Source organism: Triticum aestivum, chromosome 3D (assembly GCF_018294505.1).
Source record: "Triticum aestivum cultivar Chinese Spring chromosome 3D, IWGSC CS RefSeq v2.1, whole genome shotgun sequence".
In the NCBI taxonomy this organism is placed as follows: Eukaryota; Viridiplantae; Streptophyta; class Magnoliopsida; order Poales; family Poaceae; genus Triticum; species Triticum aestivum.
Window position 1 is genome coordinate 124,163,431 of NC_057802.1, and position 19,202 is coordinate 124,182,632.

Below are 19,202 nucleotides of genomic sequence, written 5' to 3' on the forward strand. Positions count from 1 at the left end.
ACCAATCTAGGGCTCCGGCAGAGTTGTTCTGCCGGGGACACTTGTCACGCCCAAGATGCGACCCTATCCTAAAGGAACTCGAAGGTCCCACCAAGGATAGAAGTGCATCTTGAAGACGCTTATGCAAGGTGGATATCATTACATCAACATTACATAATAGATGGGGATACGTACAAGGCATACCAATGTCGCAGGAATACATCAATACATCATACACATGATCAACATCCGACTACGGATGAAACACCAACAGAAACACAAACGACATCCACCCTGCTAGCCCAGGCTGCCGACCTGGAACCTATCCCCAGATCGAAGAAGAAGCAGAAGAAGAACTCCAAAACAAGTAAACATCGCTCTCGCGTCATGATCATCGCATAACCTGTACCTGCAACTGGTGTTGTAGTAATCTGTGAGCCACGAGGACTCAGCAATCCCATTACCATGGGTATCAAGACTAGCAAAGCTTAAAGGGTAAGGAAGGGGTAAAGTGGTGAGGTTGCAGCAGCGACTAAGCAAGTATGGTGGCTAACATACGCAAATAAGAGCGAGAAGAGAAGCAACGGAACGGTCGTGAAACTAGCAATGATCAAGAAGTGATCCTGAACTCCTACTTACGTCAAACATAACCCAGAAACCGTGTTCACTTCCCGGACTCCGCCGAGAAGAGACCATCACGGCTACACACGCGGTTGATGCTTTTTAATTAAGGTCAAGTGTCAAGTTCTCTACAACCGGATATTAACAAATTCCCATCTGCCACATAACCGCGGGCATGGCTTTCGAAAGATAATACCCTGCAGGGGTGTCCCAACTTAGCCCATCATAAGCTCTCACGGTCAACGAAGGATATTCCTTCTCCCGGGAAGACCCGATCAGTCTTGGAATCCCGGTTACAAGACATTTCGACAATGGTAAAACAAGACCAGCAAAGCCGCCCGATGTGTTGACAATCCCGATAGGAGTCGCACGTACCTCGTTCTCAGGACACACCGGATGAACACTACGTACAACTAAAACCAGCCCTCAAGTTTCCCGGAGGTGGCGCTGCAAGTGGCTCTAGTTTGGACCAACACTCCGAGGAGCACTGGCCCGGGGGGGTAAAATAAGACGACCCTCAGGAGCGCGACTCCCAAGGGAAAAAGGCTAGGTGAGGCAAATATAAAACTAAGGTTGGGCCTTGCTGGAGGAGTTTTATTCAAAGCGAACTGTCAAGGGGGTCCCATAAATCACCCAACCGCGTAAGGGACGCAAAATCAAGGAACATAACACCGGTATGACGGAAACTAGGGCGGCAAGAGTGGAACAAAACACCAGGCATAAGGCCGAGCCTTCCACCCTTTACCAAGTATATAGATGCATTAATTAAGTAAGAGATATTGTGATATCCCAACAAAACATAATCCAACATGGAGCAATCTTCATCTTCACCTGCAACTAGCAACGCTATAAGAGGGGCTGAGCAAAGCGGTAACATAGCCAAACAACGGTTTGCTAGGGAGGGTGACAAAGGTTAGAGGTTCATGGCAATTTGGGAGGCTTGAGGAGCATGTGATAGGTAGTACAGCATAGCGATAGAACGAAGCAACTAGCATAGCAATGATAGTAGTGAGATCCAAGGTGACGGTGATCTTGCCTGAAATCCCGCTAGGAAGAAGAACGAGTCCATGAAGAAGATGAAGCCACGAAGACGAACGAATCCTCACGATCACAACGACACGGGAACTATCGAGAAGAAGCACACAACATAGTAAACACACCACACATGAACAAGGCATGATGCTCAACCAAGTATGATGCATGACAAGGCTACAATAAGCTACTCATGGCAAGATATGATGCATACAAGATCAACACATCAAAGCAAGTTTAAATGAGGCCGGAAACAACCTATAACAATTCCGGTAAGTCCTCATATGCAAATTTCAAAATTGGTCCAGATCTGAATAAACCTTACGTTCAAGTTGTTAAACAGCAAGTTAAGATGCATCAAGATGATCTACCCGAAATTCTAGTCAAGTTACATATAAAGTTCATTAGATTCGGAGCTACGGCCTAGAAGATATGAGCAAAACAAGTTAAACATGGCATTGATGCAAAATGCATACAAACATCAAGCAAATACCTCAAAACAAGGATGCAACAAGATAATACAAAACTACATGCAAAACTAAGCAAGTTTCATATAGAGCATGCTCAAAACGGAGCAACGGTGCAACACATACACTCCAAACAAGATATAGCAACAATCTGTCCAAAACAGCAACTAGGCATCTAGCAAGCATCAAAAAATATGATACAACACCTTAACAAGAAAACAAATGACATGGGCATGATGTACAGGTAAACCATGAAAAAACATGAACCCTGAGCTATCTCCAGAAATCACTAGAACATGCTCAAAAGGACATGGCAAGATTGAAAATAATAACAGATTCACAGACTTAGCAGAAATTACTGGACATGGCAGAAATAACATCAGGTTGCGAAGTTTAGAGCTATCAAACAACATGCTACAGGAACATACCATAGCAAACAAAGGCATGGCATGAATCTTCTAATTTCATAGAACAAAAGTCCCTTACTGAACATGAGCCAAAAAGGCACAGAAGATAAGATGGCACCCATGTAAACATAGCAAGTTTCATAAACAGATTCAGACTTGGAAGAAAAACAGAGTATGGCAGGAATAACGATAAGTAGGCATGTTGGTGAGCTTGAACCACTCACCACAGAGCAATACATTGCATGGAAAGGTAACCAACAGTAAGATGGCACAAATATGAAGCTAAGCATGGCAAGAGCGAGTTCATAGGGTGCATGGATCACTAGCAAAACACATGGCAAAACTGATTAACATGTAAACAATCTGTCAGGAACATTTTATAGCAAAAGTAGAGCAAGATTAAGACATGCTAGAGTACTCCATAATTGCAAACATGGGCATGGATGGATAGAGCATAACATGTGTAACAAAACATATTTAGTGAATATCTACAGATTATGCATAGAACTCATGGAGACAGCAGGCTTACATAGCAACAAAATATAACAGATTCAGACTTTGCAGAAATGAGTCACAGAAATCAGCAACATCATGGAGGCTACTTGGCATGCTTGTGCTAGTCACCACATAGATCACAAAAATACAAGATAATCACCTCTGTAAAGATGGCATGAAGTAGTTCAAAACTCATGTAGAGCTCATGCTCATAGGATGCACACACAAAATGCAATGAAAAAGACAAATCATCAAGTTCTGATAACAGACAGCAGTTAACAGCATATAGCACTCTTGAAACGATGATTAGGGCATCAAGATGAACTCTAATGAACATGACCCAAACAAGCATGGCACAATGGAACAAAATGGAGAGCATCTCATGACGAACATTTCGATATATTATATGCATGAATCGGAGCACCGAGCACGAAGTTATGGCATGATGAACAGGGCAACAAAATATGCGAAAACTGGGACTTAGAAGAAAATCACCTCGCGGGAAAATTGGACTGAGGGGTTCGGGACGGCGCGGTACGGCTCGGGGACGACGTTTGGATGGCGGGACGACGGGTTTCCGGGACAGCGGCATCCAGGTCGTGGCACAGGAGGCCCGAGGCCACGGCGGCGGTCGAACGGAGCCCCGACTCCGGCGAGGGGTGGTGGAGGTCGGAGCGGGGCGGATCCGGCCGCGGGCTCGCCGGATCTGACGAGGAACGGGGCGGGGCGGCCGGTGGCGAGCTCCAGGCGAGGCGAGGCGCGGGCGGCGGGAGGCGGAACCCCGGCGAGGCAGGCAGAGCTCCAGCGAGCTTGAGCGCCGGCGTCCATGGCGGAGAGAGAGAGAGCGGTTAGAGAGAGAGATGAGGCAGGCGAGGCAGGAGGAAGGAAAGACGGCGAGGTCGGGCGGCTCACCGGCGATGACGACGGTCGCCGGCGAGAGGCCAGACCGGGGAGCAAGGCCGGCGGGGCACGAGGCCCGCAGGCGGGCGGCGCTCGGGCCGGGCGGCGGCGCGGTCGGGCTCGCGCGGGCCCCGGATGGGCTCCGCGGGCCGCTGCGCGGGGGTGAGGAAGCGGCGGGACAGGTGGCGGCCGCGGGTTGGAGGAGAGCGGCGACGGTGGTGACGTGGCGGCCGCCGATTGGCTGGAGCGACGTGGTGGCGGTGGCGGTGGACGCGTCCGATGGCGGACGGACATGTCCGGCGGCGCGGAGGGGAAGTTTGCTAGGGTTTGCACCGCGAAATTCGGGGGAGAGGGCATACATATATAGGTAGAGGGAGCTAGGAGAGTCCAAATGGGGTGTGGTTTTCGCCCACACGATCGTGATCGAACGACCGAGAGAATGGAGGGGGGGTTGCTGGGTTAGTGGGTTGATTTGGAGGGGTGCTGGGCTGCAAAGAGAGAGGGGTTTCGGGCTACGCGGTTAACCGTTGGGGCATCAAACGACCTCCAAATGAAACGAAATTTGACGGGCGGTCTACCGATGATATACCAAGGCCACTCAGCAAATCTTGGGCCATTCCGAGAACGTTTTACACCCGCTCACGAAAAGAAACAAGAGGGGTGCACCGGTGCATGTGGGAGTGTCGGGGCTCAGAACGGACAACGGAGAGAACCGGCGGGACCCAAACGGATGCAAGTTTTGAAAAACATGCAGATGATGACATGGCAAAATGCAACACGCAAGCAGCTGACATGGCAAGGACGGCGAATAACTGGAAGACACCTGGCGCATCGAATCCGGGGCGTTACAACACTTTCCTCCGGGAGGGGGAAATCATCGTCATCACCAACGCTCCTCTCATCGGGAGAGGGCAATCTCCATCAACATCTTCACCAGCACAATCTCCTCTCAAAACCATAGTTCATCTCTTGTATCCAATTCTTGTCTCCAAGTCCGGGATTGGTACTAGTAAGTTGCTAGTAGTGTTGATTACTCCTTGTAGTTGATGCTAGTTGGTTTATTTGGTGGAAGATCATATGTTCAGATCCTTTATGCATATTAATACCCCTCTGATTATGAATATGAATATGCTTTGTGAGTAGTTACGTTTGTTCCTGAGGACATGGGAGAAGTATTGCTATTAGTAGTCATGTGAATTTGGTATTCGTTCGATATTTTGATGAGATGTATGTTGTCTAGCCTCTAGTGGTGTTATGTGAACGTCGACTACATAACACTTCACCATTATTTGGGCGTAGAGGAAGGCATTGGGAAGTAATAAGTGGATGATGGGTTGCTAGAGTGACAGAAGCTTAAACCCTAGTTTATGTGTTGCTTCGTAAGGGGCTGATTTGGATCCATATGTTTCATGCTATGGTTAGGTTTACCTTAATACTTTTGTTGTAGATGTGGATGCTTGCAATAGAGGTTAATCATAAGTGGGATGCTTGTTCAAGTAAGAACAGCACCCAAGCACCGGTCCACCCACATATCAAATTATCAAAGTACCGAACGCGAATCATATGAACGTGATGAAAACTAGCTTGACGATAATTCCCATGTGTCCTCGGGAGCGCTTTTCTCTAAGAGTTTGTCCAGGCTTGTCCTTTGCTATAAAAGGATTGGGCCACCTTGCTGCACTTTATTTACTTTAGTTACTCGTTGCTCGTTACAAATTATCCTATCACAAAACTATCTGTTACCACTTATTTCAGTACTTGCAGAGAATACCTTACTGAAAACCGCTTATCATTTCCTTCTGCTCCTCGTTGGGTTCGACACTCTTACTTATCGAAAGGACTACGATAGATCCCCTATACTTGTGGGTCATCACCAGGAAGGAGGGCCGAGACGGACACCGGACCGCGCACGCGCCACCACCACCTTAGCCACGCCACCAGCACTGCCACCCTATGCACGGCAGCGCCGGCCGCCCGTGGCCCCTGCTTGTCCCAGCCCTCGCTGTCGGCGCCAGATCCGGCCGGATCTGACCAAGGCCAACCCGCGCGAACCGCCCGAAGAGTCGGCCGCCACCGAAGGCGCAGCCAGCTACCACGTCGCCTGCAGCACCGGCGACACAGACGCGCACGAAGACACGCATGCACGTCGTCGCCGTTATGCCCGGCGTCCGCACCACGCTCAAGCCCGGGGACGATGACCCGCGTCCGCCCTGCCGCGCGAGAAGACAGGAAAGACCCCTTCGGCGGCGGCGAGGGAGGTGGAGGGAGGGGAGGGGGACGAACGACGACGGGATTTAGGGTTTCCTCCCCGTCACCGCACAGGGGCAGCGCAGGAGGGGAAGGGGGGCTGAGTTCCTGGAGCCAAAAAACTGAGTTTTTCCTTGTCGACAAAGTTCATGTACAATCAGTGCATTCAAGTCTCAAGAGCCACTAGTAGAACAATTACTCCCTCCGTCCCTGGTCAGAGAAATGGATAAAAATAGATGTATGTAGAACTTAAATACGTCTAGATACATTCATCTCTGTGACAAGTATTTCCGGACGGAGGGAAGTCACTGTTCTATTGCTCAGATAAGAGTAACTGGTACTTCCACCAAAGTGATTACAGACCAGACATTGGTTCAATTGCTTGCAGAAAAGCAGTGAGCAGGTGCTGCATAATAAGCAAACAATTTCCGTTGTTCCACATGGCAAGGTGTTACAATTTCGTAACATGTAAATCATCATAAGACAAAAGAATCATGCAGCGCCGTCAAAACACAGAACTATCCGTGCTCCTACCCTTGCAAAGACAGAAAAAAAAAATGATACTTCGGAGAACTCCATCAGGGGGCTGCAGATGAGCTTTCTGCCTTGTTCCGAGCTTCCCCCACCGGCGTCGAGGCTTCCGTCGAAGCCCGCGTCCCACTGTCGTTCCTGCCGACCTCTTCGATCATCTTCACCATGTCCAGCATCTTCGGCCGCCGCTCTGGGTTCCTCGAGACGCATGCCATTGCGATCTGTAGCATCTCCACCATCTCCTCCTCGATGTTGGGGTACCTCATCAGCTCGCCGTCAAACACTTCGGCGGTCCACTCCTCCCGGACAACGGACTGCACCCACCTGACAAGGTGGACAACCTCGTTGCCGCCTCCGGTTACCTGAACAGGTGACTTGCCAGTGAGGAGCTCGAGCACGAAGACACCGAAGCTGTAGACATCAGAGCACTGCGTTGATTTCCTTGTGTCGGTGATCTCAGGCGCGCAGTATCCCAGAGAACGGGACCTTGCGGTTATCGGGTTCATCAGTGGCGCCAAGCCAAGGTCAGAGATGCAGCCATATTGCTGGCTGTTGAGGAACACATTTGACGCCTTGATGTTGCCATGAACAAATTTCCCATTGTTCTCAGTGTGGATGTGGGCGATCCCTCTTGCTGCGCCCAGGGCTATCCTTACTCTAGTCTCCCAATCCAATGGTGTTCTGTCCAGACCCCTCTTCCCTGCAAAGAGAAAAAAGAATGGCAGAGTTATGAGATGCAAGTCATATTCAAGTCTGAATATAAATAAGTGCAAATGGCTGATCTTGTGAAGTGATCTCATGTCAAATTATCAGAATTACTACTGCCACGAGCTCACACCAGAATTAATGCTTGTGGCCGACGTCTAGTATTAATTTGTTCTCCATCACGATACCGATGCATCTAATAGTGGTCCTCCTCTGGTCCCGATTCTGATAGGGAAATGGGGGATGGGTTATGACAGTGAACACCAACGCTAGCAATTTCAGATGTTTCATCAATGAACAAGACAAGATTAACTTTCTAGCTAGTGATAAAGCTCCAACACTATTTGTTGCATTAACCTTCCAAAACATTTCCCCCATTTACAGTTTTCTTGTGCATGACCCCATCTTTAGTTTCATTTCTTGCAAATATTCTCAGCGTGCCACTACTAACATGTAAAGTATGAATCACTCGAAATGTCAAATTTGTATTCCAGGTCTCCGGTAATGGTAAAAGTGCTTCAACAGCAAGGGATGTGATTACACTACATGATTGGGTGTAAGGGAACAGATCATATTGCTACTATATTGCCCATACACCAAACATGCCATGTGAACTAGAATTAAACTGGTTGCTCACGGTTTGAATACACATGCAAATATTACAAGTCCAATGCCGATAAACATGATACGGACACTTCAAGAATACCAAGCGGCTAGATAGAGGAAGAAAATAATTTTAATCTAAAAATAATAATGCAAGACTGAGAAGTATAAGCAAATTAAATATGCTACTCTTGAGTATAATAAGGTCAACCTTTTAGAGAAGGAAGCCAGTCCCAAGTATTCAAGCAAGACAACAGATGTATTTGGAGCAATACAGTCAAAACTGAGGAAGTGCAAACATGTGAAATTTGTATGCAATGTGAAATTTTTATTTCAAGACTCGGTAATGAAATGCTTTAATGACAAGATGCCGTGATTACCATACATGATTGGGTGTAAGGAAACAGATCCTAGTGCTGCTATATTGACCTTGACATGACTACTCCAGCATACACCAAACATGCCATGTGAACTAGAATTAAACTGGTTGCTCATGGTTTGAATACGCGTGCAAATATTAAAAGTCCATGCAGCTAAGCATGATATGGACACTTCAAGAACACCAAGCGGCTAGATCTATGAATATGAGAATTTTAATCTAAAAGGAATAACCCAAGAAGTATAAACAAATTGAATATGCTACTCTTGAGTACGGTAACTGAAGGAAACTAGTCACAAGTAAAGTTTCAAAAAAGAAAGGAAAAGTCACAAGCATTCAAGCAAGACAAAAGAGATAATCTGAGAAATACAGTCTAAACTGAGTAGGAGCAAACATGAGTAGTTTCCACAAAAGTCCTGCTCGGGTGAAACTTAAATTAAAAAATAGGGCAGAACCATAACACATGACAGTAACCATTAGCAACAGCAAGAACAAGGACCTGCAGTACATCTGTTAGCCTTTCTATAACTCTCGCTATCTTGCCCAGGGGACAATGGCAATCTTCTCAGTACCATTCCCATTTTATCGGATGCCCCCAACGAGGACCACTCTCATTATCACCACCGTTACTACAGTTCTAGCAAACAATGGCATTTATCATACAGCTACAAATTGCAAATTCATTAGCCACACTAGTACTACTGAAGAAACTGTGAAGGTGACATGGAGAAGGGAGAGCAAGAAGCATACCGTGTAGCATGTTGGATACACTTCCCCTGCTGTAGTAGTCGTACACGAGCAGCTTCTCGTCCTTGGAGTAGTAGTACGCCCGGAGCTCCGCCACATTGTCGTGCCGGATCCGCCCAATGAGCTCCATCTGCTGCTCGAACTCTCGCCGCCCGGCACTGACCTCCTTCAGCCTCTTCACCACCACGGTGGTGGCGTCCTCCAGCAGCGCCCGGTATGCCGTGCCGAACGCTCCCTTCCCGAGAACCTCTGCGGAGGCGTGGAGAAGGTCCTCCAGATCGAACGCCAGTGACGGGCCCTCGAAGAACACCAGCCGGTTGCCGTCCCCGGCCCTGCCGGTCACTGCCTTGGACTCCGGCGACTCCCTCCCCTTCTTGTCCCCGCCCTTCCCGGACCCCGCCCGGCTCCCCTCGTCGCCGCCCCGCCTGTTGCAGAAGGCTATCAGCAGCACCGCGACGACCGCGAACAGCATAACGCACCCGCCGACGATAATGGCAAGAACAGCCGCCTCGCTGAGCCTTGTCCGTTTCTTGGCGGGCGCACCGGCCGCCGGCGGGGCGAGTGACTGTGGCGGAACGGCTGGCGACACCGGCGCCGACCGCGTCATGTTGTTCCCGGCGAAGGAGGCGTCCGAGAACCTGAGCAGGGAGCCGGGCACGGGGCCGTTGAGATGGTTGTTGGAGAGGTTGAGGAACTGCAGCGCCGGGAGGCCGAGGTCCGGGACGCGGCCGGAGAGCGAGTTGTTGGAGAGGTTGAGCGCGACGAGCTGGGTGAGGTTGGAGAGCGCCCCGGGCAGGGTCCCGTTGAAGGCGTTGAAGGAGAGGTCGAGCACCTGCAGCCTCTTGAGCCCCGCGAGGCCGGGCGGCAGGGCGCCGGAGAAGGCGTTGCGCTGGAGGTGGAGGCCCGCGAGGCCCGGGAGCGCGAGCAGGTCGTCGGGGAAGGCGCCGGAGAGGGAGTTGGCGCGGAGGCTGAGCACCCGGAGCGCGGTGAGGCGGGCGAGCGTGCGGCGCGGCACGGGGCCCGTGAGGGCGAGCCCCGGGAGGCGCAGCTCGACGACGCGGGCGCCGTCGGCGCTGCAGGTGACGCCCGTCCAGTTGGCGCAGACGGGGCGGGTGGCCGCCCAGTTGATGCGCCCGGCGCGGCCGCCGCCCACCCCCGCGAGGAAGTCCAGCAGCGCCGCCCTGTCCGCGTCCGGCTCCGGCGCGCCCAGCGTGGCGCTCAGCAGCAGCAGCGCCGCCAGGGCGAGCAGCCGGGGCGGCATGGCGCCGCTCTCTCTCTCTCTCTCTCTCTCTCTCTCTCTCTCCCTCCGTCTCCCTTGGTGCGGGTGGGGTGGTCTTCTTGGACGGAGCTGTGCCGCTGCTCTGCTGCTACTTAGTTGGATCTGGGTAACGGAGGCGCGGAGTGGAAGGGAAGGGAAGGTGGCTGCTTTGTGCTTGGCCTGGGGAAGCGTGCGTGCTGTAGCCTGTAGGAGGCGAGAGGGGAGCGGGGGCTCGGGTCTGGGGAGTTGGCGCTACCGCTCTGGCTACGACGGCGCTGCGGGAACGAGTCGGTAGGGGGGTCGTGGATTCGTGGAGCTGGTGCTGGATTTGTGGGAGCAGCATGTGCGGAGCGGCGGGGTGATGGGCGGGGCGTGGCGCGCTGGGCTTGCCGCGTCCGCCGCGCCGTGTGTGGTGTCGGTCAGATGGGCACCGCGCGGCGAGCGATTGGGCACGAGCACCAGAGCGGTGCTGGGGGCTCTCGCGTCGTGCAGTCACGGCAGGAAAACCTAACCTAGCCGCCGGTTGAATCTTCTTCGTCCGTGCTTCGATCTCGTCTGTGTTTCCTTCCAATAGTTACGATATTGTTGCCGTTGGGATTTTGGTAAGGTCAAACCAATCCGTTGCTTAAGAAAAGGAAAGGATTCTTCTTCCGGGTGGGCACGGTGGTTGCATCGCATCGCTTGGAAAGCAGTCACTGGGCGATGCCAAGATCGACCTGCACTTGGGTGATTCGATCACACTAACATAAATATTCTTGTTCAAACAAAGATGCATTATTTTACTCAGATAACCATGTGGAAATGATACGCTTTACATGCCCGACTGCTGCTGCCCTAACATGTCTTTTTACAAAGTCAAAAGCCACCAAAAGCGCTGCGTTGGCCATGGCGAACAAGCCGGGAAAACTCATCTCCTCTCCTGTGCGCAAGTACCACTGACAACGTTCACAAGCAGCAGTAGACACGTCCACATCATCAACGAAACAAACTGTTAGAGTAGTCATTATGCTTCTAGTCCAAGTCAGTTTTGTACCCCTACCCAAGTCGGTTTGTACCCTCTTATATAATCTTGTATGCCGCACCAAATCATCAATAAGCAACAGTTTTATTCAGCTTTCATGGTATCAGATACCGGTCCCAGGGTTTAGGGTATGGCTCCGCCAACGTCGCCGCCGCCGCCGCCCGGCTACTTCGAGCGCCGGGCCGCACTCATCGCCAAGGCTGCCAACGCCGCGGCCGCTTCTCTCTCGGCCCTCACCATAGCTCCACAAAACTACCCTGCACCCATCCTCGCCACACCAATATCTCTTGCTGACACAATCTCCGACGTCAGCCCCTACATCCCCATAGTTCTTGATCTCGCCGCCTACAACTACTACCATTTGAGACATCTCTTCGATCTCCACCTCGGTCGCTGCAACCTGCGCTCGCATGTCGCCGCCAGCTGTCTTCCCCGCCCCGACGATCCGCAATGGTTGAAAGACGATCTCGCGATCGTCCAGTGGTTCTACACCCGCATCACCACCGAGATCTTCAACATGCTCGATCACGACGGCGCCACCGCTGCCAACATCTGGCACTCCCTCCGTCAGCTCTTCCAAAGCAACACCGACGCTCGGAAAAATGCTCTCCACACCGAGCTTCGCAATATGGTGCAAGGAGACGCCCCGGTGAACCTGTTCTGCCAGCGCGTTAAGACCATTGGTGATGAGCTCCGCGAACTCGGCGATACAGTTAGCGACTCACAGCTAATCAATATCGTCGTCGTCGGCCTCAGCGAAGACTTTGACAAGCAAGCCTCGTTCATACCGATGATACGGCCCCCTCCTACCTTCGCTGAAGTTCGTTCCTTGCTACAACTCGCGGCGGAAACACAAGCTCGCAAGGACTCTCGCCCCAAGGTCTTTTATGCTGCGGCTCGTCCTCCTCTGTCGTCTACACCAGCGCCGCCTTCCAGGCCGGCTCCTGCCGCCGGGCCGTCCGCATCGTCATCTGTTCAACCGCCCCCAGACTGGCGTCCTAGTCCGAACTACCGCGGCAAAAACCCTATCTACAGGCCGCCGTCGACTCGTTCGGTTCCGCCTACGACATCACCAGCACCGAGTCCTGCACCACCCACCAGTGCTCCATCTGCGGTTGCATGGCGGCCTCCTCATGATCCTTGGACGGGGCTTGTTCAAGCATGGCCCATGCCCTGGTCCGCTCCGTCCACCCTCGGTGCTCCGCTGGCATACTCAGGTGCCTGGCAACCCGACCTTCGGCCGCCTACTGGTGCTCCCGGGGTTCTCAACCCCCGACAGCCGGCCAATGCCTATCACGCCGCCCCGACGTATGCTCCTTATGGTCATTACACCAGCAACGGCGGCGCCTACTACACACCTCAGCCGGCCCTGCTCCCGACGCCACCCCCACCACAGCCGGCCAATGCCTACTACACTCCTCAGCCGGCCCTACTGCCTTCACCATCGTATCCGCCGGCACTGCTTCCGACGCCACCCTCACCTGCGACGCCGAGCTGGGATCAAGCTGCCTTTCTCCAGGCCATGAATAACTTTGCTGCACAAGGAAACTCAGGTACGGATTGGATTTTTGATTCAGGGGCCTCTAGTCATATGTCTGCATCTAGTAATTGGTTATCTTCTTGCACTAAATCTCCTTTCCCTTCCATTATCCTTGGAGATGGATCATCTATTCCTATATATTGTGTTGGTCAGGCTCAACTTCCCTCTTCCACCAAACCTCTTTTACTTCGCGATGTTCTAGCTGCACCCGCCCTCATTAAAAATCTTATCTCTGTTCGCCAATTTACTTACGACAATCTAGTTTCGGTTGAATTCGACCCTTTTGGTTTATCTGTGAAGGATTACCTGACCAAGGCCGAGATCGCTCGCTTCAATAGCTCCGGTGATCTTTATTCTCTTAATGGAGTTCCTGCCGCCACCCCTCCAACATCTATGCTGGCCTCCGTCGATCTCTGGCATCGTCGCTTGGGCCATCCCAACCCCGCCGTCTTAGCTTCTATGCTTAGTGAATTTACCATACCATGTAATAGGGACTCTCATAATTCTGTGTTTTGCGAGTCTTATCAATTAGGCAAACATGTGCGTCTTCCCTTTAGTTCCTCTAGTTCTTGTAGCACTTATCCCTTTGAATTAATACATTGTGATTTATGGACCTCTCCCATTGCAAGTGTTTCGGGTTTTAAATACTACCTTGTTATCCTAGATGATTTCACCCATTTTGTCTGGACTTTTCCTCTACGCAACAAATCCGAGGTCCATTCTCTTCCTTAATTTTCAACGCTATGTGTCTGTTCACTTCTTCCTCCCAATTCGCTTTATCCAATGTGACAATGGTCGCGAGTTTGATAACATTAAAAATCGTACTTTCTTCTTACAACATGGCATCCTGCTTAGGTTCTCATGTCCCTACACATCCCCTCAAAATGGTAAAGCAGAACGCTCTCTTCGCACCCTCAATGATATAGTTCGCACTCTCCTCATTCAATCATCTATGCCTCCCAAGTTTTGGGCTGAAGCCCTACACATGGCCACCTTCCTTCTAAATATTCGACCTTCTAAAACTAAACCCAACACTACTCCCTATTATTCCCTCTTTCTTTCCCACCCCGACTACTGCGCGGTTCGTGTTTTCGGCTGTCTCTGTTTTCCCAATGCCTACGCCACTTCTGCAAATAAATTGTCACCACGCTCTATCCCATGTGCTTTTCTCGGCTTCTCTGACGAGCACAAAGGCTATCGCTGTCTCGACCTTCACACCGGACACGTTCATGTCTCTCGTCATGTCACGTTTGCTGAGCACATTTTTTCTTTCTCACAACGCACTACTACACCATCCAACACCCCTAACTCCGCAAACACCCCCTCTCCCCGTCCTTTCCAACTATATACTCCCCTACCTGCCGAACACAGCTTATCACCACCATCATTAACACCCACCATAGCCAATCCCAACCATACACTCACCCCACCCGAGACGTTCCCAACACCCCCGGCCCCTGCTCCCTCCCCAACACCCCCGGCCCCTACTCCCACTCCACCACCCAGCCCTGCTCCCACTCCACCACCCAGCCCTACTCCTTCGTCCGACTCTTCCGCTGCGCCGGACTCACCAGTACGCACCTTACCCCCTCGTGCTATTCCTACAGCAGCCCTGATTAATGATCATCGCATGCGTACTAGGGCCAAATCAGGATTTCATCAACCCCAAGACCGCCTAAACCTTCATACCTCCGTATCTCTCACTTCTCTTCCAAAGAATTACAAAACTGCTCTACTTGATCCCAATTGGGCCGCTGCCATGCAAGAAGAATATAGTGCTTTACTTCAAAACAACACCTGGCAACTTGTTCCTCGTCCTCCCAATACAAATATTGTTTCTGGCAAATGGATTTTCGCCAAAAGTTTCACTCCGATGGGAGCCTCTCACGATATAAAGCCAGGTGGGTTTGTCGTGGCTTTTCTCAGCAACAAGGAATTGATTACGAAGAAACCTTCTCTCCTGTTGTTAAACCTAGCACCATTCACACCGTTCTTAGTGTTGCTGTCTCCTCTTCATGGCCCATTCACCAACTTGATGTTAAAAATGCTTTCCTCCATGGTTCCCTTCAAGAAACTGTCTACTGCCAGCAACCTCTGGGTTTTGAAAATCCATCCTTTCCAACTCATGTATGTCTTCTTCAGAAATCTCTCTACGGTCTTAAACAGGCCCCACGAGCTTGGTTTCAACGCTTCTTCTCCTTCATTCAAACAATAGGCTTCACTCCATCTCTCTCCGACACCTCTCTTTTTGTGTATCATCAAACTTCTGACACTGCCTATTTACTTCTCTATGTAGATGATATCATTCTTACCGCCTCCTCTCAAAAGTTCTTAGATCATATCGTCTCTCTTCTTAGATCTGAATTTTCTATGTCCAGCCTTTTTCTTTCCCAACGCCAGTATATTCTTGATCTTCTTAATCGTGCTGGTATGCTTGACTGTCAATCATCTCGCACTCCTGTCGATACTAGTTTTAAACTTTCGGCTACCGGTGAACCCTTTTCCGATCCTACTCTCTATCGTAGCCTAACAGGTGCTCTCCAATATCTCACCATTACTCGTCCTGAAATCACTTTTGCTGTTCAACAAGCATGTCTCTATATGCATGATCCCCGGGTTCCTCACTATAATCATGTTAAACGCATTCTTCGGTATTTAAAAGAAACTCTCAATCATGGTCTCCACCTCAATAATTCTTCTCCAAACTCGCTTACCGCATACTCTGATGCAGACTGGGCTGGTTGTCCTAACACTCGAAGGTCCACTTTCGGTTTTTGTGTTTTTCTTGGTAACAATTTGATTTCTTGGTCTTCGAAAAGACAGGTTACAGTCTCACGTTCGTCGGCCGAGGCTGAGTATCGCGCTGTGGCACATGCCGTTGCAGATACAATCTGGATTCGGCAGTTACTCTCCGAGCTACACAGACCTATTGAGCAGGCCACTATTGTCTACTGTGACAACATATCAGCAGTCTACATGACCAGCAATCCAGTTCAACACCGACACACAAAGCATATTGAGATTGATATTCATTTTGTTCGTGAAAAGGTTGCTCTTGGTCAGGTTCGGGTGCTTCATGTTCCCTCTACGGCTCAGTTTGCTAACATTTTCACCAAGGCACTGCCTACTAAGCCGTTTCAAGATATCTGTTTCAGTCTCAACGTCGTCGAGCCTGCCGTTGATACTGCGGGGGGGTGTTAGAGTAGTCATTATGGTATACGACTTCTAGTCCAAGTCAGTTTTGTACCCCTACCCCAAATCGGTTTGTACCCTCTTATATACTCTTGTATGCCACACCAAATCATCAATAAGCAACAGTTTTATTCAGCTTTCACAAACAAGGCAGCATGGTTTACGTTTGGAATTCAGACGGCGCGAAACGAAAAGCGAGCCGATTCCCATGGATTCTTGCACAAGGAAAAAGAAGGAGCGGACATGATGGTTGCGCCCAGCAGAAGCTGCTCGCTTCGCTTTCACCTTTTCTTTTTGTCAGATCGCCCAGACAAGTTTGAACGTCTCAGGCCACCAGGAAGAAGAGCTTCCCGGCCACTGTCATCAGAGTTCAATCATGTCAACGGGGGAATCGAACAAAAAGCTAGTAGTACTCCCGGATTAATTAGCATGACCTAATTGCTTTTCGGCTTCAAACAAAAGAGCAGCTCGCAAGTTGTGCATGTACTTACACGTACACGTCTCGTCGGCCTTTACCATGTGATGATGATGGCCGGGTGCATCATTATCGTTGCTGATTGATGATCGGGGTTTTTTAATTTAGTTGTCACTTCCCTACTATAGTTTGTCCGTAGGAGAAGCAATTAGGCCATCATTATGTGCACCAACCGCCGTCTGTTGGCGTGCTAGTGGTGGTGCCATGGACATGGAGGATTAGATTAGAGGCATCGGTGCATGCACGTGCTAACGTGCAACCTGAGTTCCTACGCTCAACGGGATTGAACATGGAGGCATGGCAGCGGCAATCGTAGGTGTTTCATTTCATGGACCGAAATGAAACATCACCATTAATCAGGAGTTCCTTTCTGCGGGGAGATTAATCAACACTTCAATAATTGCCTAGATAGTGCACGTTGCTTTTAGTATTACAATCTTGGGTCATGTACAGTCACTGATAAGAAGATCATATCTTATGACATGCATGTCATTTAGCAAAGACAAAGAAATGTACATTTTGCACTTGCTTATCTCTTAGCGTTAGAGCATCTACAATCGGACGCATTATACCCGCCCCAAACGTCACTGTCCGACAGGAAAACAACACCCAACCAGACCGGGCAAGCCCGACCCAAACGTCCGGGAGGCCTACCCAGTCACCGCCCGCCAGGAAAACGGCACCCAACCGGACCGGGCAAACCCGACCCAAACGTCTAGACGGCCTGTTCGGACACTGCCCGACAGAAAAACGATACCCAACCGGACCGGGCAAACCCGCCCCAAACGTCCGGGCTGACCGGCAACCCCCATACCCAACCCTTATGTGCGGCGGATGCGGGGATGCCTGGACATGTCTGCCGCGTTGGACTGGCCACAGGAGGGCGCGCCAAATCACTTGAAGACGCCCTTGCCCAACCTGCCCTCTTCCTCTCCTCTTTTTTGCCTCGTCCGCATAGCCGCCACCGTAGTTCCGCCGCCATCGTTGCTCCGCCGTTGTCCCCAGCCCGTAGAGACGCCACTAGAGGCCCCAACCCACAACGCCTGATTTCGAGAAGCCTGGAGTTCAGGTCCGCCTCTTGGAACAAGAGCGCGTAGCATATTGCAAACTTTCTTGAGATACATCGACAACTTCGAGATCAACAGGGCACATGCAACTTCTCAATGGTCTTGTGCAACTCCCGTAGATGGGTTTGAGAGCCCCGTAGCCCTCCCCTTATATGGTCGGCGAGGGCTAGGGTTTTACAAGAGGGAGGTCCAATCTAGACCGTCGCCGTCTTGGCTTGGGGGGCAAAGTTGATCCGTGTACGCCTATCCATTCCTCCGGGCTCATTCCTGCCTTTTGGGCCCCTTGGCAGGCCTGTTGCGAGGCTCCCAGTAGAGAAGCCACCCCTGGTGCACCGCACCGTCAAGATCCACACTGAAAATCACTCAATTATGTTTATTTACTTTTTCAGTTATGCAATATGAACAAATTTTGTATTCAGATTATGTATTTTTATGTGCGGATAATTTATATTTTGTGCGCTACTCATTGTTTGTGTGTGATGATCGACCTGCATATATTTGCATGGAGTTGAGGTTTCAAAAGTAGGGGGTGTGGTTGCAAATGAGGACATTTGAGGGTCGGACCGGTGTTGTCCACGGTCGCACCCGCGGAAGTATAGGGTCGGATTTGCCCAATCCGGTTGTAGATGCTCTTATATAGCAACAATTAATGTTTGCACACTCCTAAATTTGTGCATGATTAAAATTAAACTTATATATATATAAAAAAATTAAGAGATGGGATCTCGCAGAATGGATAAAATGCAAGCTTTTTCCTCATTATTTTTTTGCGAATAGGGACCATCTCCTCACTGAGAGAAGGTGAAGTTTTTTTATTCTCATATCTCTCTCTTCTAACTCAACAATTATTTTGTATGACATTGCTAAGATAACATTGTTATACACATTTTTACTAGTGTACAACACATATGATGAATTGTGCTTGGTGATTCTTGAAGAGGTGCTTGGTGATTCATGTAAAAAAGATGTGATCTCGATAGAAATTGCACTTCTTGTCCAAAGTAGGTAGTGCTCCTTTCATTCAAAAGAAATTTTTAGGATTATTGGAGGATCTAGATCCTTGGAATATTTTTGTATATGTTTCATTCATAGGACCGGAAACCTTAGGAGAACTTTCTAGCGTTTGTTTCACACTCTATTTTTGGACGAAAATAAACATCCACTCAAATTTCTTTATACAATTTTTTTTGTTCTCCCTTGACATCGAACATTGTTTTTATCCAAATTCATGTGGTTTACTAATCCTATAGGATTTAAGCGGGTACCTTATTTAAATCCAGTATTTTTCATTTCATATGATTCAAAAATCTTGTGATGTAGAGAGGCCCCGAGACTTGAGATGTACGACTTTGTTGAGGACACATGGCCTTTAGAACAACGTTTTTTTTTGGACAATCAGCCTTTTTTCTTAAACACAATACACACATAGATGCTCATACATACATACATACACTCATTCCCTATAAACGCGTGCACGCACACCCTACCCTATGAGCACATATGAAAGACTGAGCTGACACATTATCTTGAGATTGA

The 19,202-nt window shown here is 49.9% G+C and overlaps 1 protein-coding gene across 1 annotated transcript; it reads right to left on the reverse strand.

Annotated features, from left to right (window-relative positions):
- Positions 1-6,435: 6,435 nt before the first annotated feature.
- Positions 6,436-10,877, reverse strand: LOC123077814 (probable inactive receptor kinase At4g23740). The gene is made up of 2 exons (XM_044500146.1): positions 9,117-10,877; positions 6,436-7,379 (listed from the first exon to the last, which is right to left on the reverse strand). The coding sequence occupies exons 1-2, from the start codon at positions 10,372-10,374 to the stop codon at positions 6,727-6,729; spliced, it is 1,911 nt and encodes a 636-aa protein (XP_044356081.1). The 5' UTR covers positions 10,375-10,877; the 3' UTR covers positions 6,436-6,726.
- Between the last annotated feature and the right edge of the window lie 8,325 nt (positions 10,878-19,202).

Coding starts and splice junctions, on each gene's coding strand:
- LOC123077814 (XM_044500146.1), bottom strand. CDS start 10,374: ATGCCGCCCCGGCTGCTCGCCCTGGCGGCGCTGCTGCTGCTGAGCGCC. Junction 7,380..9,116: donor TGTATCCAACATGCTACACG/GTATGCTTCTTG, acceptor TTCTCTTTGCAG/GGAAGAGGGGTCTGGACAGA.